This window comes from Xiphophorus couchianus, chromosome 1 (assembly GCF_001444195.1).
Source record: "Xiphophorus couchianus chromosome 1, X_couchianus-1.0, whole genome shotgun sequence".
NCBI lineage: Eukaryota > Metazoa > Chordata > Actinopteri > Cyprinodontiformes > Poeciliidae > Xiphophorus > Xiphophorus couchianus.
Window position 1 is genome coordinate 10,078,293 of NC_040228.1, and position 24,803 is coordinate 10,103,095.

Here is a 24,803-nt window from a genome sequence, read left to right on the forward strand (position 1 = left end):
TGGACTGAGCTTGGGCTATTTAGTGAGTCTATGCAAAGCTTATGGACAAAAACAATCCAAAACGTGTAATTTTCCTTCCTCCTAATTATTGTTCTTTATTTGTCTGTTTTATGAGATCCCAATAGCCTGTTTTACCTGTGGGTAAAGCATAAAAAATGGTTCTACTCCAGAACAAAACATTTTTTTCTGCTACATTGCTGTTTATTTGTCCTTTGTTTGAGGTCATAGTTTTATAGTTTGCTTTTCTGACTCTTAACAGAATCCCTCGAAAAGTTATGTTTGGTGTACCTGAAATTTTAATCAGTACAGAGACGTGACTCAACATAGACTTCATTAACTATTGATGTTACTCTGGATCCAATATATTTTTTATTCAGCCTTGGCAAAAACGCTTCCTGTTTATGTTATGTCAGCCTAAAGAAATAAAATGCTCTACATACAGACGGGGGTAGAGTACTGGAAAATTGCAAAACATAAAAAAAAAAAAAATTCAATGGTCGCTGCAGTAAATGTAACACAAAGCAGTGTGGGTGAGAGGTTGATGGAAAAATGTGCATTGTTTTCAACATACTTCAATAAGAAAACATTTTAAAGTCTGGTGGATGTTGTTGTTGAATCCCTTTAGTCTGAATCTTTACAGAAAATCAGAGGCAACCAGAAACCTGCAAGAATATAATGGAGCAGAAGCAATTTTTCATAGAGGGAAAGTTACTTTTTTTTTTATCTCAACATTAATTATACCATAATTTTTTGTCTACCCCGAGAAATGAGAAGCATGAAGTTGGTCCATGTGGAAAAAGTTCAGTTGTGTGAATCCTTTTTTGCAAGGTATATGTAGAGACAGTCTGCTTCTTCCTGTCTCTCTCTCTGTTAATGTTTGGCCTCACTCCCTCTCTGGACAAACATTGCAGAGAGCACTTGAGGGGCTGTGAGAAGGAAACAACCACAGAGAGACAGAAAACAGAGAGCATTCAGAGAATCGGAGCGCACAGGGGGAAGAGAGGGAGAGACACACAGAGTCGTTGTGGACCGGCTGAAGACTCGCCGATTGCTCATCAGCCCGCCGTGACTCAGCCTTGAACGCGTGTCCGAGCAGAATGGATTTCATTTGGGTTCAGCTGCCTCTGAGCTCTGCGGACGATTTTCACTCCTTCTGGATTACATCTGAAAAAGCAGCCGGTGTCATGAGCGGGGAAGCCAGCGAGCGGAAGGGAAGATGGTAACGTCACAGTTCTTCAATGTGAGACGTGATTACTTTCATCCTGCTCTTTTCTCTCTTCTGTGGTTTTTACTGATTAACTGAAGCAGCTACTGTTAAGAGTATAATTAATTTGCATCTTGAGATTATTCCACAACTCTGCTTTTATCTCCTGAAGATGTTTATAATCTTCAGCTGTTGCAGATTAAATAAAAACAGCTACAGATGCGTTATTCCTTAATCAAAACACTATAGTTGACATATATAAAGGGTTAAAAATTTTATACTGTTACATTTAAGTTAATACTTTCTCTCACACCTGAACAATTTGTAGCAAACAAACATCATGTTTTCTACATCCTAAATTGCTGACAGGTGAAGTTCTGCATCAGAAACGTGACATTCTAACACCACGTCTCCAAACATTGGTACCACAGAGGGATTTGTTTAGTGTGTCCTGACAAGAAGCTCTTTATGCTTTAACACCCGTGTACTCTGACCACATTTCTGCCATAGCTAACACTCACTACTGCTGCTCTGCCAGAGCAGCCTGACTCAAGGTGAAGCTCTCGGGTTACCCAGCATTAGGCCTGGTTTTACAATCCATCCCCTGTGCCTCCTTCCTGCTCCTGGCCCTACAAGATGTGACTCATGCAAATACAAGCAGAACGTATTTTTTACTTTTTTTTTTTTTTTAAAGTATGGGTGTCTGTCTGAAATGTGGATTTAGATTTTAAGCCTGAAGGAATGTCTCAGTTTGATTTTGTCCATTTCAAGAAAAGTCTCAGACGGACGTATTTTCATTCCACGTCAGAGAGGGTGTGCCTCATTTGTGCATAAAGCTGAATGTGTTTTCCGCCGACAGGCTGCTGGGATGTTATGAAGGGAGTTGAATTTTAAATTACCCGCCCAGCTCTCCCGTGGGTTTGACTTGGCAGGAATCTTTGTGAGTTTTCCCACCTTGCTTCCTGTATAAGTTTTCCGTGTCGTCGAAACCAGGGGTCCATTAACTCTGTTATTCCTGTTTTCTGAGTGACTTCAATGTCTGGGTGTTGGTTCCCATGTTGACTAAGTTGTACAAAGCATCTCCTTTTCCCTTTGCAGAAAGACAACTTGTCCTGTCTGAGTGATTCGATGGAAAAAAATACACAAACAAAAGTCTGACCCAAATTTCTGCTAGTAAACCTACAAATCATCATCTCCCCTTTACCTGGATTACCATCATTACCTTCATATACAATGCCTTGCAAAAGTTTTAATCTCCTTCAGTATTTTTTTTTTCATTTTTGTAACCTTATGACCACAAACATCAACATGTTTTATTGGAGTTTTGTATTATGATACATGGTTTTCACATGTTTTATGAGATAAAATCTGAAAAATATGGCTGACATTTGTACATTTGTTTTCATAATAGCTCAGTCTCAATCAGATTCAAATTAAGATTTTGCCTCTGACTTAACATTGAATTTAATTTTGGGCTTTGACTGGGCCATTCTAACACATGAACGCTGTAGTTACTGTGTTTTCTTCAAGGGCTTAAGTACATTTATTTGTTCAGAGACAGCACATGGTAATTAGTACAAAATAACTGTTTTCCAGCCAGCAGGATGCTGTAACATCAGTGTGTCATAATAGAGAGCAGGGCAGTGCTAGTGTTTTGCATGTAAAAAGTTTAATTTATTTCTCATTTGACCAGAGCATCTTTATGTTTGTGCCTCCTACGTGGCTTCTGGAAAACTAGAAATGGGACATTTTGATAGTTTTCTTTTCACTTTCCTTCCACAGGAGTCAGATTTGAGATGTGCTTAACAAATATTTGCCCTGTCTCTAATTCTCTCCTCTGAGTTGTGGATATCTCTGGTGTTACCATGGGCCTCTTGGCTACTTCTCTGATTAATTCATCTTCTTTTCCAGATTTTGTCTTTGCTAGGCCTTGAGATTGGGACACATTCTTTCCGTTTATGGACAGTCCCTGCATTGTTGTGTGACATGTTGGTATTTGTTTTACAATATAACCCATAAACGTCTCTATGACCTCATCACTAACTTGTCTGCTGTGTTGCTTGGTCTTCATGATGCTGTTAGTTCACTGATGTTTTCTCACAAACCTTCACAGAAACGGGCCTATAATGAGATTTAATTACACACTAGTGGGCTCTGTTGTCCATTAAAATGGCTCCATACCATAGTAAAGGAGGTTGATGTTCACCAAGCTTTTTTAATGTGTGAAAGAATAAGAAAACCATGTATTATTTTCTTCACTTATTATGTGTGACTTTTTTGGACTATCACGTAAAATATATTTTTTTAGTTTTTAAGTGACAAAATGTAAAAAAGTTCAAGGGGTATGAATTGTAAAAAAAAAAAAAAAAAAATCAAACAAATGTCTAAAACAAATGTATGATTCAGTGTTTTGATGTTTGCTTGTATCGAAGTTTCAGTCGTTTGTCATGAAATCTGTGGGTTAGTGTTACATTAAGCACAGCTGAGGCCTAATTACAGATGAGACGAGCATGTCAGTGAAAGCTAAGCTACACTTTCATATAATAACATCTCTCACCTGAACACAGACTACGTACGTCAGCCGTGCTCATGGTGATTTTTAAAGACGGCTCGGCTCATTCACAATTCCCTCACGTGTTTTTGATGACCCACACTGAACCGCTGACTGATACTTTACGGCCACTTTCAAATCGCTCTGCTGATCGAGACCGTCATGATTGGTGTTTGTCTCCCGCGAGCCCCGGTCTCCTTATCCCACTGAAGCTGCTAAATATACCGTCTGGCCATCCCGGAGCCTCTGTGGTTTTGTACGGAGGATTTATTGGCTTACGCCAGTGTAATTTGGCTTGAGCCGGAGAGGAGGTGACATCAGGTGTGTTGAGGCACAGAGGGATAATATAAGACTGAAGAGTAAAGACAGTGAAAAATTGAGGATTTTTGACTTTTTTTTGTTGCCGTTTTCTTCAAACGTATAGTTTATAGCTAAAGAGCTCATTGTTTTACCAACTAAGTCCATTCATTCAGAAAAAAGCTGGAATTTGAGCTTTACAGAGTAATCTCTGCCTGCTGTGTGTTTCTAAATTGCAAAATAAATAAATCCCAAATGATTTATGTCAGAAAAGGATATATTTTGTCTTTTGATCTCGTACTGAAGCTGTGATAAAAATGAACTGATAAGGAAACTGATTCATTTTCTAAAACTAAATGTGAATGTTTAACAGAAAAATCCACATTACGGTTGCCACAAGGCTTTGTGTGCAGCTAATCCGTTTACTGCACAATTGAATTTCACCTTAATATCACATTTGTTGTCATCCATAAATGTGTCATTTTCTGTGAATGATGCAACAGATCAGCAGACTGAAATCCTCCTTTCTGAAGAGAAGAGTGTGTGTTCAAGATGTTGAGGGAGTGTGTTTGCTAGCAAGCTAAACTCCTGACGTCAACAATTTATAACGCGTTTATGACTTTTACTCAATGTTCAGTTCCAATGGCCTCTTAAAAAGAATGCAGGATTTGTGGTCACATGTACAGTCGGTCATCCATACAGGGACCTTGAATACAGTGTTGTGAAAAATTATTTACACATTTTCTGATTTCTCATTTTGAAGAGCGGTCAAAAGAAATGGCCATGCTTACATCATTGGTTATCTAAAATAGAGATGTTTTTTTTGTGGACAGATGAAGATGATTACTTTTCCTTTGCTCTGATTGGTAGATTTTAACACTCTGGTCATAAACAGATGGTCCTTTCCTTCGCATGTCTGCTGTCTATTGAAAATCTCTTTCTTTCTTCCAGCAATATGGGTGAACAACAATCAAGGATCAGGTGCTTCAACTCAGATTGATAACTGTTATTTGTTTGATATGTTATTGTTGAAAAATGTGGAAAAAAACTTCCTTGTTGTCATCTGATACAAAAGAGTGAAAGAGTTGAAAGCTTGACTAATTTAGCTTTTTAAACAATCTGTTTTTTTTAACGTTAGACATGTCCTTTATTCTGATGAGGGGCAACTTTAGTTGATCAATTTAGTCAAGTAATTAATAGTTTGAAAGCATACAGTGTTGTTTATTTGAAAAACAAACCATATTTGCAGATTCATCATCCAAACCAGAGGACATTATGCTTATTTTCAGCCTGTAAAGCTAAACGTAATGCTGTTTAAGAGCTTAATGCGACAATGAAATGGGACAAGATTTGCTCCTTTCTTTAAGACGCCAGCAGTTCTCCCTGTCCTCTCTGCCCAGCAGCAGTGAACTCGATATAAACAGTTTGTGTAATCCAGCGGGGAATCAGTGGGTGTGAGCTCAGATGAAAAGAAGCAAATATCAACACAGGAAATTGATTCTTCTTGTGCTTATGTAAAGTTGATCCAAGTGTTAGAACAGTGGTTTCTAACAGGGCCTCACATTTTTCTCATGCAGTCACAGATCCAAATTTTGCCGCCAAATTCAGCTGATTTTTGTTATTTGTTTTGTTGTTAACGTGGTGATGTGACTTGAGTCAGCCCTTTCTCCCAGCAGAGCAAACGGGTCTGGCTCCTGATTGTGATGAATCTGCTCCTGATTCTGGCTCTCTTATTCAGATTCACGTTGTCGGGCTGCTTGATAGGTCTTTAGCATCTTTAAAAAAATAACTAGCACAGTTAGCACTGCTGGCGTTACTATAGTGACAGCCCACAAGGTATATCTTCTTGAGGTTTTAGAAGAATGCTGCCAGAACTTGATGTATTACAGAAAAATTGAATTTTCTCTCATAATTCAGAATGTATAATAAGAATCAATCTTCCTACATTTCCTGTCACTTTCCAGATGACAATGATTAAACTGAAAACGATTAAGTGTGCATTGAAAACATTCAAAATCTCCATTAGAAATCTCCAAGTCTGCATGCAAACTTTCTGGTTTTCTCAGTCCAGGTTTGCTTACCCGGACTGGAGCCGGCTTGACATCAGAAATGCTCATGGACTATTTTTGTTTCATAATGATACTGGACAGAGATATTCAAACTCTCTAAGGCTGCAGCGCTGAGACATCTTATCCACAGCAATGTGAGGGTCGTAATTTATTTCAGTGACTTACTGGGAAGGATCTGTGTGCTTTTGAAGCCAAGTAGTTCTGCATTAACAGTGGTGTGCTGCCAGGACAAACAAACAAATAAACTTTTGGTTTCAAGTGCAGAAATGCCTGAAAAAATGTTTGTGTTCCCCTTTGTGGGTCAATACAGGCTGTTTCTGAAGAAGCAAAGTGTAATGTTGCTTTCCCAAGGAACCAGTGAACACAACTTTAGACATAATTTCACGTAATAAAGTTTTTCATGCTGGCTAGTTTCTTCTTACTTTGTGGGGAAACAAATTAATCAATATTTCTTTTGGGGTTTTTACATCCTGGAGGCCAGCATGGGTTCTGAACAAACCCGAAGATCATTTACACCTCGGGCCGCTGCTGACCCAGATCTATCCGACAAGTCATTTCACTAATGGGATGACAGAATTGATGACTGAAGTGTTTTTAGTCCTGTGGAAACAGTTTAATTAAAAATGTATGAACTGTGATCTATATTTACTCCCACTAAGCTGTGTGTTTCTGAGCTGCCAGCAACAACCGTCACCATCCAGCCTTCAGTTGACGTCCCCTCTCCATCATTTTCATAATTGCTGTCCCTGTCTTTCTTGTTGACGTTACGTTAATGAGGATTGTTGAGGTTTGCCCCAGCGGGGTGTGGCAGAAGCCACCACAAAGCTCTGCGTCAGACATGTTGTCCCCTGAGCTATGGGACCTGAGGACAATCAGGCAGTTTTGGAGGATAATGTCACGGTACGAGATTAGATTACAGAGGCGACTCGCCAGTAAAAGAAATGTTGGGACTGAAAGTGTCTTGCAAGACTTGTCATCTCCATTGAATATTTTCACAATTTGCAATACTCCATCCCCGATAATGCATTTTACTTTAGTTTGGTTGTGGTACTCCAACACAGTGCATAGGTGTGAGAAAAAAGAAATACAGTTTTTGAAATTTTTGAAATTGTACAAACACCAAAATGATAATGCTACATGCTATTTTGTGATTCTATCTCAAAGATAACAGGTTACAGGAAAGATGTAACTTAGACATGATGGACGTATGGATTTGACTAATTGTGTTATTTTGTTAGCTTATCCAACAGATTTAGCTTAAGAAACATCTCTGGTGTTCACTCACCATTACTGTGTCTGATTTTATTAAATCTTACAGTTTGCATGGGTAGAAAAACAATCTTCAGGCCATACATCAACGTTCTCACATTCTGTTTCCTGGAGTCAGGTTCTCCTTCTGAAAGCCACTGCTCTGGTCTTAGTGGCGCTAAATAAAGCAGGACCTAAATGTGGGGTGGGGGGACCGGGGGAGATGCATGAGTTCAGGTCAAAGGAAATGTAAAACCATAAACCAGAAGTGTAGCTGTGTTTACTTGAATATTTGTCCACAGGCTGGCTGCCTCCGCATTGGAGAACGAGAATTACTTGAATGAAGCCTTATCTCCTAGAGGAGTTTGATAACGAGGCATTTCTAGTTTACTCTGAAACAGAATTATTTAATGAACTGCATGTTTCCTGCTTAACACTACATATTACTGAGACCTCATAGATCAAATGTAATTAAATTGGTGGGTCAGAATAGAAGTGTGATGTGAAACTTAGCCAAAATCATGTAAAATCAAGTTTTGGCATTTTTGCAGCAAGACAGTTAAACGTGCTTTACATGATAAAAACATAATGTATTAAATCGAAAAGAAACATTGTAACGGCAAAACGAAGAGAAGTAATAACATTTTGAAATCCAGGCTAGAATTAATAATCTATGTTCACTTTTTAATCAGACAAGCCTAAACAAATGGGTTTCTAAAATTGAGCTAAAAAGAAGAATTGTTGTATTTGAATAAAATTAAAATGGAAGCCAGTGAACCAGGTAAACACCTTCTGGCTACTGATGATAATAATAATGTGGATATGTTCTGTTAGAATAAATTAATTTGATTTAAATATACAATAAAGTACCCTTCTAACACTAAAATTGTAATAAAAAAAATTCCAAGTGTCCTGCAATATTTTTTGCAAAGAGATAGAAATTTGTGTTTTTTGATGTACATGTCTCCAATTTCACGTAAGTGATGACAATGACGACTTTTTACGCCACTGTTAAAAGTGTTCACATTAGGCTCTTGGCTATGGCAATCTACTGGATGGTCATTAAATCAATAACTCAAAATACTTTCAGAAAATCATAAACTATTAACTGGAGAACTTCACTTAAATAGTTCATTTGAATATTTACTGGGTAACTTGGTGCTTCATCAGCTTTTTGTTAGTAAAATATTGAGTGGCTGCATTGATGTTTCTGTGTTCAGTTTCCAGGTTTGAGCAGCTGACATGAAATAATATGCTGAATGTAAAAAATAAATATTTGGAGCAAATCTTGTTGAAATTTTCCTTTTCAGAACTTTGATTCTGTGGAGGGATCGATCCAGCACCTCCTCTCTGCATTGTACCCCCCCTATGAAGCCACCGCCCCCACTCTCCTCAGCCAGCTCTTCCAAATCATCGACGGCCGCTACCAGAGGGATGCCCTGCGCTGTTTTCTGGACTTCCTGGTACCGGCCAAGCACATTTTAGATACCGTGCAGCAGGCTGCATGCGTAAGTTATTCGCTGAGACTCTCTTGTCATCTAAACAGAATATAAATCACTTCAATTACATACATCTGTAGTAACATCATCATATTGTCCACATTCAGGCTCAATACTCCAATGTGCTGTTCCTCTGCGAGGGCTGGCCTCTTTGTTTACGTGACCAAGTGGTCGTCCACCTCGCTCCCATCGACCCCTCCCTTCTTCAGCCAGGCGACTTTTACCTCCAGGTGACGCCATTCTGCGACCAATCAGCTCGCATCGTGGTCTGCAGCTTGCTGAAGGAGGAGGGGCTTGCAGTGGAGGTGGTAGAGGAAACCCCGATTCCTGAAACGTCCTATCCTTGTATCTTCAGCTCTGGCTGGTTGGATGAGATCAACCAGGACCGCCAGGGGTCGCCGCTCAGACAATGCCTACTCGCTACTGAACGAGGCGTGGTGAGGTTGCCATGGGAGCGGGTAGCTGTGCCTGATTTTGTGCAGCTGGCACGTTGTGCTGGGAGTAGCATGGCCTCTGCTGCTCCGTCAAATTCACCTTTAACTCCGCCTCCTCCTCCACCTCTTCCTGATTCGTCCAAGACTTCATCATCTGATAATGCCTTCTTCCCTCTTTCCTCTTCAAAGAAATCTGAGCAACTTAATCCTGTGACTGCTAGTCAGAACTCAGGTTTAGCATCTTCCCCAGCAGCTTTCTCGGTGGAAACCAGGATATGTCCCGCAAAGCACGGCATCGCTGTGTCACTTTGCCTGGTAGATGCTAGAACTTCATCTTTGTCACATCTGGTAAAAATTAAAGGAAGTGAAGCAGAGCATAAGCCAATAGGCTGGGTGTCCCCGCATACATGGGATAGTCGCTTTACTGGGACGAATCAAAACCCAACCGCAAAAACAGAAAAACCCAGCCTCTCAGGTGGTAATATAATAGACTTCAAAGTTGGGAATAAAGGTGCTGTAGCTTCTGAAAATATATTGGAAGATAAACAGAGAGACTCTAAAGCACAGAGAATGAGCAGACATGAGCTAGCAGCTGTTGCAACAGGGGACTACATTGATATTCTGCAGGCCAAAATGCTCTTCGATAAAGATTGGTCATTGACCGAAGAACAACAAAGCATGCAAATGCACACCAAAGCACAAAAACATCCAAATTGGCAAAATCAGCCAATTATGCAACCGTTCAGCACACAGTTGGAAGTAAATTCTCAGACAAAAGCACAAGACGTATCTGGAGACGTAGGACCTCAATCTGTTTGTGACCATTCCCTGAAGGAGCACCCTTCCTCCAACTCCCTGGACTCCCCTCAATGTATTCGCACTGTGCGCTTTGCAGAGAAGCCCTGTACCCCGTGCTTGGCCAGACGGCAGGGTGGGAAGGTCTCCAAGGCTCAAGAGCTGAGATGTCGATACAGAGACTCATACCAGGCTGCCATACAGAACCCTGTCACCTTTGGGGCTGAGAATAACAGAGGGAATATGCCAGCCGTGGTGGAGGAGGACACGGACACCTCACAGAGCGCCGACAAACTGAGAGCCAAGGATTCATGGAGAGGTGTTCAAGACACTAGATGTCATCCTGGAAGCTGTAATCAGTCTCCTGCACAACTAGGTGGGGATATTTGTAAAGAGTCAGGGGAAATAAACTGCGTCCCGTGCAGAAAACCAAAAGAAATAAATGTCACACCCTATAATGATGGCAGAGTACAATCTGTCAAATCTTCTGGCAACTTTCACAGCACGAGCACAACAAATCCAGCATCAGAAATGAGGACACAGACTACAAACGTTCTGTCAGCTACTGATGATCTCAGGTACCCGGACAATTTCAATGAACAGCATAGATCAAAATTTAGTTCAGCTGAAACATCTGAGATCCACATGCCTTTCAACCATCTTGAAAGCCATCAAACCAGATCCAGTTTGACGATTATGGCTCCAAACTTTAAGTCTACCCCAGCGCCACAAAACAGACGAGACACCCACCCAGACAGGAGATGTTCATCTCTCTCCACGGCGGTGGTGGACACCTCAGAAAAGTGTGAGCTGATCATTGTCGAAGGCCAAAACGTCCGGAGAAAAGAAACCTCTGAGCCTTGCGCAGAGATTCCTCAGCTGCATGTGGTCAAATGTAAAAACAGCACAGCCTTCAGGCTGGTTTCACCGAAGATCAACAGAAAGAAAAATCCTCTTCCAGGTAAAGAACTGATCTTGCTTTCATCATCGCAGTTTGAAACATTTTTAGCACATTATTTTTAACGTGTTAATGCAACACGTTAAAAATAAAATGTGTTGTAGTTGCAGAGCAGCTTGGCACCAAAAGAATCAATAGTCATGAAACAGAGAACTCATCCCAGATGACTCCATCATCCTCCGCCGAGACCAAAAGGACCTCTCGGAGAGCGTCTGTTCGTCCCAGACCGGACCACCTCCCTCTGGGTTCACCAGACCCCAGAGCCCATCCCGTTTACTCTGGGTTAGCCTCTCTCACAGGTCATTTAAAATTTCTTACTGCTTTAACCACAGATATAAATCTTTGTGCATGCTATAGTTCAACACCTCTAAACAAAGGTGACCAACAACGTTCACATTACAAAGTGAACACTAAATGTATTCCAACACATGTAAACAGAATTATCTCGTGTCGCATAGATGATAAAATACCGTCTACCAAAGTTTAACCAAACACCAATTAGAGATTGGTTACCTGATTCAGGTGAGGCCTGACTACATTATTTGACTCCACAACTTCTGATTCGCTCCCTCCACTGCAGGCTGCAGAGACAGGACAGGTCGGGCGATCGTTGAACTCTACGGACACGATCAGGGATGGGGGTCAACAGTAACAAGCCACGAGCTGTTCCAGATGCTGCTCTATTTCTACTCCATCACCAGGTGAGAAAGAAGCGTCTCAGATGGTGGAACCTGAAAAATAAACAACATGGGAACTGGTTTGTTGCAGACACTCACTCCTCATTTTTGGTGTTTGTCTACAGTGGCATCAGTGTCGATACATAGTGCTGTGGTCAATTGTCTACACGCAAATTTTTAATAAAACTTGTATGAAAACTATTTCATGTCAAAGCTGATATTTCTTTTAAATTGTCTTATTATCTTTAGAGAGAAGCCTCTTATTTCCTGTTAGTAACAAACGTCTTGGTTAAATAGTAACACTTTGGAATCAAATTTTCCAGGAGTATGAATCATTTTTGGACTTCATGTATGTCACCATCAGTCCAAAAGCGCCTTTGTTTGTGCCTGTTTACAGAAAAGAAATCAGAGAAGCCGGAATGACGCTAATATTTGATGCAAGGAAAAAAAGTCCTCAACCACAGTTCTACAAGGCTCTGATGGCCCTTCATGTAAGAAGCACAGAAAGTTATATTTCAGGAGAACGCTGCAGGTTTAACTACTGTTTGCATGGTAGCATGTGACTGGAGGGCCACTATTAGCATATAATGACTGGTAAGTAATGTTAGGCATGGCCAATGTGAAAATCTTTACAGCCTTGAGTAAAAATACAAGTTTCAGGTTACACAAAAGTCACACAAAAATTTAAACTACTAGAAACGTAAACCATTATCTAATTATGAAACACAAAACATTCTTTTTTTAAATTTTTTTTTAAGAGTTTATTTTAGGAATTTTACCAGGTTGACTATTGGTGTTGCTTTGCCTTTTTTTTGATTACCTTAATTCAACAAAATTGCTAGTCCATTAAAAGGTTGTACCTTGTGTTAACCTGTTGCAGGAGTGGTCACCTCGTGCTGTGAATAGTTTGGTTCTGCTGGTGGACAAAGAGAACAACCCTCAGCCAGAAAGGTGTCCCGGCATCCAGGTTGAATTATTTCATCCAAACACGCTGCGTTTGCATTTTCTGCTGAGGATGTGTGTTCAGAATTGTCTCTGAGCCTTAAACCACAGAGAACATCACAGAATGGATATAATTTGAGGGATAATGTAAAAGGAAGTGATATAAAGATAGTCAGTTTAATTGTATGTGTCTAATATTGATGCAGACTGATTTGGTGACATCAATGAAAGCGTTACTCAAGCTGGTGGAGGTGAATCAGCTGAGCTTCGGTCTGGATGGCACAGCTCATGGCTACTGTGACTGGTTGGAGCTGCATCAGGTAGGAATCAAATATCATATGGCAGCTTTTGCTTTTCTGCTTGACTTTACCTATAAGTAGGGAACTTGTGCTTTGCTCTGGATATGTGTGTAAAAAAAAGTGAATTTATTTTTTTTCCCCAACTTATTTTCTTCTTCTATTTCCAAAGAACATAGATCTAATGTCTCCTAGTAAATGCAATGGTTTTATGTTTTTTCTTTGACTTGTCAAATCTCACTCTCCCTCAGTTTTAACATTTTACTGATCAGCATTTTGGTTTTTAACTTGAGGATTGAATGCACACACACTACTAGTTTAATCACCTGTTTAATTATAGATAAACTGGACCTCAGCTGCTTACTAATATATACAATTTTAATTTGTACAAAGAAAATCAAGGTATCCAAACTGTACAATCTGGTCTTTATAGGTAACTCAGTGTAGTTAACAATTTGAAGTGTTATACATTTCAAAGAAGAGCTGATCTAAGTTACTCCTGATGACAACAAACAAACCAAAAAAGTAATCTAACCCACTCTCCAAAAATCAAAACCCAACTACAGTATCAAAGTTAATATTTTGTACTTAGTGTACGTATAGAATATCTAAGTGAAAATGTGCAGGAACCCAATTGTTGTCTCTCTTACTGGTGATCATTCATTCATGCATCGTCAAATCTTATCTTTGATTTTCAGAGACTTTTCCCTTTCGTTAACAATCTCCACGAGGTTTCCAGCCTGTTACTGAGAGCCATCAGTAAGTTAGAGGAGCTGTGGATGACCGAGACGGTGCAGGTAATTTTACACTCCATTCCTTTCCTCTCAAAGATCCCATTATGGCGAGTTTTGTAACTCAGTGTGAGATAACTGTTCTATGTGTAAAAATATAAGTGTTAACACTCTGGCAAACAGGCTGTACAGCAATGCATGATGAACCAGAGGACTCTGATGAGGGACGTCTTGGAGGACAGTCGATTGGTCGGCCTGCAGAGGGACGGCGGGGCCATCCTGGCTAGGCTGAGGAAGGAGAGTGACTTGAAATACCCTCACTGTGAGGACCTTAGGTACCCAACAAACATCATGTTGTCGCTTTGAACATCTACAGAAAGCTATAGAGTCCAGCTTTACTGTGAGACCATGAGATCCACTTCAGATTTGAAGAACATTCATGACAATCAAGATTTTTTTTTTTCTCCAAGTCAGAGTCACCAATGGTCTTTTCTTTAGTCCGTAAAGACAAACTGAAGTTGTGATCTTGAGTTTGCAGGAGTGTCTCGAATATATCTGTAAAAGTTCAAAAATGTTCTTTCAACAACTTGTAATTGTCTCTTTTCTTTCTAAAGTGATGCAGTGGACTCCGTTACCAGTCTGTACAACTATGTGGAGGAGCAGGCTCACATCCTGGTGCAGAGGACGAATGCATCACTGGAACATCTGGAATACCTGCTGCAGCTCAGGGAAATGGAGGGACACTTCATGCAGGTCTGTCACGTTTTTCTCATGATCTCTGATTTTCATGTATGTCTGAACTCTGGTAATATTTACAGTGCTGTACAGAAGTTGCATCCAGCTATGAACGGCATGCATCCCATGTTACTTTCAAGGCTTAGAAATGCTTTTTCAAGGTTTGAGTAATTATTCAAGAAACAACTTTTTTAATATATTGATTCTGTTATAGGACTGACTTGATATTTGATTTTTTTTTTTTTTTTCAATGCAGAATTAGTTTGGATTTTTTACGTTATTAGCTATAGCGCTTATATTTTTACTATAGTTCAGATGAGCATTATAAATGCCTTGTAGAACAATAAAGCGGGACAAAAATTTAGATATTTAGTCACATTGACAAGAATATTTGGATGAATTAAGGTGAGGCTTTTAAATAAAAAAACACTTCTACAAACTGTTGAGGACGGTGGCAGTACCATCAGGCTGTGGGGAATTTCTTTTATTTTTTCGTCAGCGTTACCGGTGGACAATATTCTCAAGAAGGAGAATTAGTTATTTATACAGTTCTCTCTTCTAGTAACTACTGAGAGGCTGTAGTTAACTAAATTGGTCATAAACTGTTTTACATGTTGTGTCATTTCTCATGCACAAGGATTATAACATGTTAGATTACAAACATTCAAACAAAAATGGACCTGAATAGATGTTGCACACTTCGAAATGTTTTCATCTGAATAACAACTTTACTCTGCAGATTCAGCAATGGTTCGCTGTAGAGGGAGAGCGCCACCTAATGGAGGCTGAATCAGTCGAGGGCTCTGGAGAAAGAATGGAGCAGATCCTTAACAGCTTCACTGGCTTCCTAATTGAAGCTAGCGTGAGTTTAAATCTCCTTCATGACTTTCTTTTTGTCTCTGTGTTTTCCTATTCCTCTCTGAAGTCTCTCCGTCCTTCGTCCTCCAGGACCGCAGGCACCACGCCATGTCCTTGGTGTCAGAGGCAGAGAGACTCCAGCAGAGTGGGCTTCCCTACCCAGAGACGGCGGCCTTCAAGACCCTCATCGGCACTTTCCAATCGGACCTGGAGGAGTTCCTCTGCAGGGCGGAGGCATGTGGCCGAGAGCTGCAGCTCATGGTCAACATATGTGATTTTTGTGAGCAGGTAAGATGGAGATGCTTGAGTGCCCAGTGCAAAATGCTAAAACACAAAATCTTACCAAGCAATTTTTTGGTCGTCTATAATGAAAATCTGTCAGTACACTTGACATAGGACAAAACAAACTTACATGTAACTTTTCAGCAAGATATAGGAACTTGTTCTAAGTCAATAATTCCTTAATACTGATGGAAAAAGTACTAGCTCCACTGGTAGATTATTTCACTTCTAATCAGGCAATTTCCCCATGTTATAAGTGAAATAATCAACTACTAGAAATATACATTTTTAACAATATTGTTGTCTTATTTTAAGTGTACTAAGATATTTCCAGTAGAAACTAGACCAAAAATTATTTGTAAGTCTTTGTGTTTTGCAGTGATTTAGGGTAAGGCATACATATTTTGTAACAAAAAGAAAGGTAAAATTAAATTCTGTTTTTGTTGTTGTTGTTGTTTTTTGTTTTTAAAACAGGCTGTGGAGCTTGCCAACGAGTGCACTGATTATTTGAATCTTACTGAAGCCAGAAATCTCACAGTCCAATCCCCTGAAAGCGCCTCATGGATCAGTCAAGCAAACACTCAGCTGGTGCAGAAGCAAAGCAAAGACCCCGTCCTGAACGCCACATCTCTTTGCCAGTCCGATATCCAGGCTTCTCCTGACCGACTGATTCTCCAGTCTTTCCAAGAAAAGTTCCTCCACTTCAGCCCGGAGAAACTCCACGAGGTGAAGGTCCATGCCGGCTCCCTGCGGGGATCTCGAGGGATGCACGTCTGGAATGCTGCCTGGCTGAGATTTCACGAGGCCCAGCAGCAGCTCCAGGAGAGGATGCAAGAGCTGGAGGAGCTTTGCCACCAGCCGGCAGATCCCAGCAGCAGTTGTGAAGGTCACTTTGTGGATGTGGTGAGCACCAACATCCAGACGGCCTCTCCGGGGGGACAGAGGTTGGTGGTGCAGTCGACCCCGGGGCCTCAGCGTTCTCAGTGGGAGGGCATCTTGTCAGGTGCAGAGGATTTGGGTAAAAGGAGGCCGGTTCTGGACAGCAGCAGCCCTAATCCAGCAGCAGTAGCCTGCAGTAACATTACCATCATACCGGAGGGCAGCAGTGACGCCGGGACAAACCAGGAGTCAAAGCAGTCATCTCACAGGTAATGAACTTCCTGAGGGCACTACTTTGACTTTTAAGCTTTTATAATATTGTCATTTTCCTAAAATAATGGCTTATGACATTTTTTGCCCAATTTTTTATTTTTTTTTGCCAAAATCACTTTTATTAAAAAAAAAAAAAAGTTTCTTTTTTTTTAATTATTATTGCCATTAACACAAATAATTGAGTTCAAAACATATGCAGCTTGTGAAAAAGCATTCAAAGCCCTGAAACATTAGCACCAAAGTCCTCAATACTTTTTACTGGGATTATATGCAATTGACCAATACAAAGTAGAGCATAATTGTGAAATCTGAAGAAAATGATGCATAATTTTCAACAGCTTTAACTGTTTTTATTTAAATTTAGTGCAAGCAGTGGCCTTTAGATGTCAGCTTTGTTACTAAATCTTGGTATAAACTCATTTGTTCTATGAAAGCCTCAATGTTTGTTAGAGAACAAACAGCATCATGGAGACCAAAGACCACAGCAGACAGCGGAGGCATAGAAGTGTTAATGAAACAATAGCTTCAGCTATAAACCGTTCAATTTATCCTCTCACAATTTCAGTTCCTCATGGTTCAATATTATCTTATCTGTCAAATCGAATAAGTCTTGATTTAGGATCGAGTTGCATCAGTGTGAAAAGATGTCAAAAATTGTTAAAAAAAAATTTAACAGTTTGTTAACAGGTAGCTTTATCAACATATTCTGCCACACTATGAGGACATAGGGCCTTGATGTAGACCCAAAATGAAAGTGAGTTTGACTCCATTGTGTAAGGAGGCTGTAGAAACAGTGAAAAGTAAAAAATCACCCGTTTGTTGGATGGTTTCATTCTTAAATAGGTCAGCCAGGAGAACGGAGAGGGAAGCACGAAAGAGACACACAAGCAGAGCCAGAAGCGAGAGGGATGCCGCCGCTTTATCTCAGTCCCACCCCGTCGGCTGCCAGTGGTTTCCATGGAGACGGGGTCTCGGAGCGAGGTCGGTGAGCCAGGACTCATGCGCCGCCAGAGCCTCGGCCGCTGGCTCCACACCTGAAGAGCAGGGGCCTCGGTCGCCACCGTGCTGCTCCCACCGCGGTCAGCCGTCTTGCCGCATCCTGCAGGAAGCGCAGAAGTTCCAGATCTCTCGACACGGGAGCTTCTGCTCAGACAACTCCTGCATGAGCGACGGCGGCGCTGCTGGGGCCGAATGCTGTAAACACTCCAGCCTGCCCCCGGAGACGTATGGGAGAGCGTTTTGTTTGTCAGGTCCACAGGAGAATGCCAGCAGTGCTCTGTAAGTTGACTGTCAATGACTTTCCTTGCCTTTCATTCTTACTCTCTTACTCTCTGAAGTTTAATGAACTCCTTTCCGTCCCTAAGCTGACAATGAGGAGCTTCAGGTACTCTCTCCTTGTGTTTTTATTGTTGAATTTTAATCTATCTTGTATTTATAAAATAACAATCTTATCAAGCTCAATCTCCAACGCTTCCAGGTCTGTCAAGTTAAAGATTCAAGTCAAAAGATGTACTGCCTCTTCCAAAGTATCCAGAAATTTGATTAGTTTGCAGGATGATCAACTAATATTTTGTATGTATCAAAGAAAAATGTTATTTTTTTTATTTTGGTCTTATTTATCAGCACTCTTAGCTGGTGAGGAATTCATCAAAACTGTAAATCAATAAGAGATGGTGTCACTTATAGAAGACATTCCTCTAACTGATTCATTTAAAGTTAGCAACACAATTACAGAAGCATCTGTTTGGAAGTTCCATATGAACAATTTCTATTCTGTATCTTAAGAATCAAAACATGATTTTAAACTGAATTGACATCGTTTATTTTATCGAAGCATGCTGTGTTTCACCCTTTACGCCTGGTTGAAGGTAATGGATTTTTAAATTCCCTTTTGTGTCACCAGGAGGGTGCAGCATGTCATGGAGGAGCTGGTTTTTACCGAGAGGGAGTATGTGCGCTCTCTGGGTTACATCCTGACTCACTACCTCCCCCTGATGGACAGGTTGGACATTCCTCAGGATCTCAGAGGCAAGAGGGGGATCATCTTTGGCAACCTAGAGAAGGTTTACGACTTCCACAGCCACTATTTCCTCCCAGAGCTGGAGGCCTGCGAGAGGCAGCCGGCCATGGTGGCCCGCTGCTTTCTCAGACACGTAAGAAATAAAAAAAAGTCTATCTCACTCACAGTGCAGTTTTAAGAGTTTTGTATGATTGTTTAAATTTGTTGCGACAATAATCCTAACCTGGGCTTCCTGCAGAGTGAGAGTTTTGGCCTGTACGCCTTATACAGCAAGAATAAACCTCAGTCAGATGCGCTGATTCTTCACCGCCGCCATGACATCTTTAAGGTCAGTTTAACGTATTTCCTGCCTGTTGGTAAGTTTTGATACAACACATTGTGAAAACGATGGGAAAATTTTACAGAAATCTCTTAAGATTAGGCTTAGAGAACTGCAGAAAACAATTTTGTGTGACATAAGCTATGTAATTACACAAATGTAAGTCAAAGTAGGTTTTTTTGGCTCTTCACTAGGAGTTCACTGTATGAGTCTACTGTTTTGTGTTGCACGTTATTTCTCAACCAGAAAAACTGTTTCTCTTTCAACTCTTTTTGTTTTTTACCGGGCTTTAAAACAAAGCTACGAATAGTTTGCACAACTTTAGAGCGCTATTATTCACAAAGAGTTTATGAGGTGTTTTTAAAGCATGCTATTTTGCATTTGAAACACCTTTTCTTTTGGGGGGATTTCAGAAGAAGCAGCAGGAGCTCGGGGACCTCATGGATCTGTCTTCCTACCTGCTGAGGCCCATCCAGAGGATCAGCAAGTACAGCCTGCTGCTGCAGGACATGCTGGCCTTGGTTGGACCCTGCAGATCGAAACAGAAGGACGCCGCTGTGTGCGCACACGGCGTGTGCAGCCTGGCTGCACCGGATTCGACCTGCATAGAGAGAGACAGAGAGAGGAGTGAAATCCAGGCTGCTGCACACCTGATTCAATTTCAGATGCGTCATGGCAACGACTTGCTCACCATGGACGCCATTCAGGATTGCGATGTGAGATATTAGCAGAGCAGAGCACTTACGCCTTGACTGCTGGCGTTACACGACATCAACAGAAACTTTTTTTCCTTCGTCAGGTCAACTTGAAGGAGCAGGGGGAACTGATCCGCCAAGATGAGTTCACAGTTTTCTTTCGGAAGAAGAAATGCGTCCGCCGAGTCTTCCTCTTTGAACATTTGATTCTGTTCAGCAAAACCAAGAGGACGGATATTGGAAATGATGTTTATGTCTGCAAACAGTCATTTAAGGTTTGTATACGCTAGTTTAAAACAAACAGCTGCAGAAGTCTTCACAGCCTACTTGTATTAAATTTTGCATACATGATATTGTGAATTTTGCAGTAAAACGCATGCCATTGTCACACTTTATCAGTAAAATTGGAACAATGCGGCTTCATAAGAAAGCCTAAAAATCTTTTCTAAATAATTCCCTGTTTTATGACAAACTTTATTATTTTAAGCATTCCTTCCCAATCTAAAGCTTTTAGTCTCTGCCATTTCAATTAGAATCTTTACTTTGCGCATATTTCTCACATTTCACTATCACTGGCAAAGACCTATTGGCACAGGGATAATGTATCTGCTCTTGTGTGTGTGTGTGTTTTCCAGACTAACGATATAGGAATGACCCATAACTCTGGTGTGAGCGGTCTGTGCTTTGAGATCTGGTTCCGCAGAAGGAAAAGTGAGGACACTTACACTCTGAAGGCCTCAAGCACTGAAGTGAAGGAAGCCTGGACCACTGACCTGGAGAGGATTCTGTGGAACCAAGCTGCTCACAGTAGAGGTGTTTGTTGCAATATTAGATTGAAATACATATTTAGAAGTTTATTTTAAAAAAAGAAGTCCTTTTTAAAAGCTCATTCTGAATACGTAGTTTGTGTTCCAGAGCTGCGCTTGCAAGAGAGAGTGTTTATGGGAACGGGTCGCAGTCCTTTTATGGATATTCAACCCAGTGATGCGGCGATTTGTGACCGAGCCGTCAGCTGCGTCCTGCCTGGGAGAAGTAAGGAGTTTGCACCATTCAAAGTGTGTTATATTTTAAATTGCCCTAATCCTCCACACATTACAAGAGCAGGTATATAATAGCTAATACTGTTATTTTGTAATATTTGGTTAATATGAAAGTTTAATATTTGGGGCATAAAGTTGATGCATTTTTACATGAAACTACAAAATCATTGTTGTAAAATTACATCTTAGACCAGTTTAACTAAATTGAAGTAAACATTTGGTGAAAGCACAAGGACTTGGTGAAATTTTCAAAGCTAGGTTTTTGTTCAGAGTGTTTGTTTATTAGGATAGGTGAGAAGACACAGTGTCTTGTAAAACCTTTAACACATTGCAAGTCTTAACATCTATGTATTTTATAGGAGTTTCATAAGATATAAAAAACACAAAGCTGTAAAGTGGTGGAAAAATAGAAAATAGTTTTTGGGAGGAGTTTTGTACAAATACAAATCTGATTTAGAACACAGCAGGCAGATCAGGGATAAAGTTGTGGAGAGGTTTAAATTATGAAACAATATCCCAAATTTTCAACATCTCACTAACCACTTGATTTAAAAGTAGAACAACTACAAAACTACCAAGATGTGGTTGTTCATCTAAAGGCATAATCACAAAGCCAGACAAGAGACCCGTGGTAACTCTGAGGGAGCTACATAGATTAACAGCTCCATCCTGTTAACAGGCCATTCATTATTAGTCTAAATATGGCCTTTACGGATGAATGACCAATAGTTGGCCTTAATTAGGAGAACATCAAGCCATCAATTTGTAGTCTAATTAACTGGCTGGGTTCATGAATGTAGCTATGTATCAACAACATGTCAGTGAAATTCTGTCTCATGTTGTCTGATCATTTTACCAAGTAGAAACCTAAATATATAGTGTAAAAACCTGTTATATTCTCATTGATTGCATTTATTTGTGTGTCGTTAGTCCCTGTGGCGTGTTGTTCTCACAGGGGCTTAGATTATCCCCGACCGCACTCCATTGGCTCTGGTAGCACTGCCTCCACCACCGTCAGCCAATCATCTTCTTCCTCTGGCCGGGGCTCTCTGCCCCCTTCTGGTTATCTTGGGAACACCAATCCAGGAGTTGGGTCATCCCCTGAGGCTGTGACTGAAAACGAACTCAACAGCCATCATCTTCTTCAGCACCAGCCTCATCCTCACTGTGATCAATGGAAAACTCACTGTCCTCTGAGTGAGTTTATTGCTTAGGTTTAGATTAACATCTTTTGAAAGAAGTTATAAATTCATAACTTAGGTAGGGTCGAATTTAATATTTTTAGGCATTATTATATTGTGTTTGGTGCATGTCTGTGTTCCAGTCGACAGCACTGACTCCTCTGGAGAAAGTATGAATCTGTATAGCAGCCCAGACCACAGCTGTCTGTCTGCTATCAGCGGAGAGGTAGTGGACGACTCTTCATCCGTGTCCCAGAGGTCAGAGCAGAAAGCAACTCTTTGTCGGACCCCCAGCCTGAGGAAAAACAGCTCCCCTGCAGTTACCAGAAAGAAGCCTGGCATCCCCCCCAAACCTCCACATCTAGCTAACCCTCAGGTAAAACTGAAGATGAACTGAGCAACGTCGGGAAATTTTAACACCTCTATCCCGATCCCTGAAAAGTGTCTTGAATATAATTTACATGTATGGCTCTGACTAAATGAGCTCCAGGTAACTAAAGCTACCTGTTTTACTTGAACAGTTATGAATGTTTGCATTCATTTACTAAAAATACACAATTTGTTTATTGAAAAATCTAAGTTCTGTAGTAGACATTGTCCACAAAACATATCCACAACAATTTAGGTGCTAATATAACGGTATTATTTTCATCTTGATTAAACTGAACTGTATTTTTCGCTGCAGGGGAAGCTGGGAAGATCAACAGACGTTTGACCCTTATTTCTAAAAAGAAGGTAATGGTCATTTAACAACATAAATTTAACATTTAAAGGTTAAAATGTTTTAAATAGGAATTTACCAGTCATGGTACAGTGGATAATTTGCAGTCTGATACCAATTTGTAAATCACCAAAGGTGTTACAAAATTAACAATTGAAATTGTTTTTAACGTTGTACGTTAGCAATTAGATTAATTAGCACAGCTAGCCAATGATAGATTATTCATTTCCAAATGAATAATGTAGATTAAAATCAGTAGTGTAAGTCATATAGTAGTTCTGTCCATATTCCATGTCACCATTTACTGAGGTTGAAATGTCAAAGAGAAAAAAAATACTTTGCCATACTCAGTTCCCTTTATGTTATCTGCTCAAAGTTTCTGTCTCTCATTCTTTTTCATTTTGAATAAACCACTGACATGCCTCAAGTTGTCTTAGAACTACAAGTCTCTTAAATAGCTTATTTCAGCTTTCTGAAAGAATTATTTTCTGTTTCTTGTGAATTATTATTTTTTTAATCACCTCACTTTTATCACTCCGCAACAGCTAACACAGTGTTGAGTTTTGTTGCTAGCATAACGTTTAAGTTCCCAGCCAATCACAAGTCATGTATTATCAACCATGGGTATCTCTGATGTAAATCATGTTCAATCCAGAGCAACATTTTTATAGCATTTGTTTATTCTCCAAAATGGCAAATAGAAATTTATTAATGTGTAATAATAATTGAGACTTGTGGCTTTAGAAGGTTTCATTTCATTTTATCATTTAGAAAAAAGGAAGGGAGGTGTAATTCATGCATTTGTTTTGCAGATGAACAGTCAATAACATAGTTGATGCCTGCTGCAGACTACATGAAGACAGAAGGATTGCATGCATGGAAACATTTCCATGGGCTTCATAGCCATTATTTCTTATCAAAAAGACTGTATTTTTTAATTTATTCATTGAGTCGGTTTTGGTGTCTCAAATCTACAGATACCGCCACTGTGGGATCTTGTCATGCACAATTTTTGCAGTTCTATATTTGCGGGGATCAAATTAGTTTATTAAACAAGTTGGAGTCACCAAGTCCAGCACTCTTATCCAAGGTTAGCTTGCTCAGTGTTTACGTCGGCCCACTGTCCAGACTGAAGACATAAAGAAGAAGTTGACCTTGAGTGGAGTTAAATATGTGGACATAGTGCTGTGGAAAACCTGAAACCGCTTGGCAGATTTTTTGCAATAAGATTTACCAAATACACAGTAAATGTTTGTGCTTTTTCCAATTTCTATTTGAAGGTTTTGTTAATGTGATGCCTTTCAGTATTTAATGCTTGTTCCGACGTTGTTGTGAATGTCTTTTTATCTTGATCTTTTGTCTTCTTCTGATGGGACAGACCACTAGCCTGCGTGTTTGAGTTGTGTTATATTTTATAGACGCATCCATAAAGACTGGGCTGACGCATTATCTTCAAGGAGGAAACTCAAGTTTCTGCAGAAGAATGGACAATTACAAGACAGCAGTCAAAACCCAACAGGATCCACAAATCAAATCAATTTCACCTAATTTTTGGAATTTAGTTAAGTGTTTGTTTGTTTTTTCTTCATATTGTCTTAAACATTAGCCAACTGTTGTAAACTTGAAACTGTCTGGATTTTGTTTTGCTGTTTGTACAAAATGTACACGTGCAAATTATGACAGGTATATTAGACCATCGTTTTCATACTTTGTGTTTTATATTACTTATGTGAATGTCAGTCTTTTTCTGTTTTTTCAGTTTTATACCCCTTTATTATTTCTTTTAACTTTTGTAAGCAGTGTCTAATTTGAATGTCAGGTTTCTTCCCTCTGAATTTAAAAGGTTTGATTGCAATAAAATGAGAATGTGATAAAAGATGGGAGCTGATCCCTTTATTTATTTTTTTATTAAACTTCTTTATTTTACCCCAATGAACTGTGGTCTAATGAAACCAAACCTGACTGTTGTCACGTGATTCCAAAAGCTAGGCTGCAAAGACACCAAAAGCCATCAATAGCCGCGCTGCCGGCGTAGAATAATTCCCTTAACTCAATCAAACTTGGACACGTAGATATTATTAATTTTGTGCTGTGCTCCA

General features: G+C 40.0%; 1 protein-coding gene across 4 annotated transcripts; it reads left to right on the forward strand.

The window, feature by feature from the left end:
- Window positions 1–915: 915 nt before the first annotated feature.
- On the forward strand, window positions 916–24,582 carry LOC114147302 (uncharacterized). Of its 4 annotated transcripts, none has more exons than XM_028021870.1 (25): window positions 918–1,240; window positions 8,680–8,877; window positions 8,976–11,058; window positions 11,160–11,354; window positions 11,636–11,756; window positions 12,130–12,223; window positions 12,613–12,699; window positions 12,881–12,994; window positions 13,669–13,767; window positions 13,885–14,036; window positions 14,316–14,454; window positions 15,176–15,298; window positions 15,385–15,582; window positions 16,051–16,724; window positions 17,572–18,006; window positions 18,632–18,881; window positions 18,987–19,076; window positions 19,481–19,783; window positions 19,867–20,037; window positions 20,398–20,575; window positions 20,666–20,794; window positions 21,733–21,999; window positions 22,127–22,359; window positions 22,669–22,718; window positions 23,517–24,582. In XM_028021870.1, the coding sequence occupies exons 1-24, from the start codon at window positions 1,217–1,219 to the stop codon at window positions 22,696–22,698; spliced, it is 6,387 nt and encodes a 2,128-aa protein (XP_027877671.1). In that variant the 5' UTR covers window positions 918–1,216; the 3' UTR covers window positions 22,699–22,718; window positions 23,517–24,582. The 4 variants fall into 4 exon arrangements, with proteins under 4 accessions (XP_027877674.1, XP_027877671.1, XP_027877673.1 ...); XM_028021872.1 differs by having other exon boundaries at window positions 918–1,219; XM_028021871.1 differs by having other exon boundaries at window positions 919–1,240; window positions 20,678–20,794.
- The last annotated feature ends 221 nt before the right edge of the window (window positions 24,583–24,803 follow it).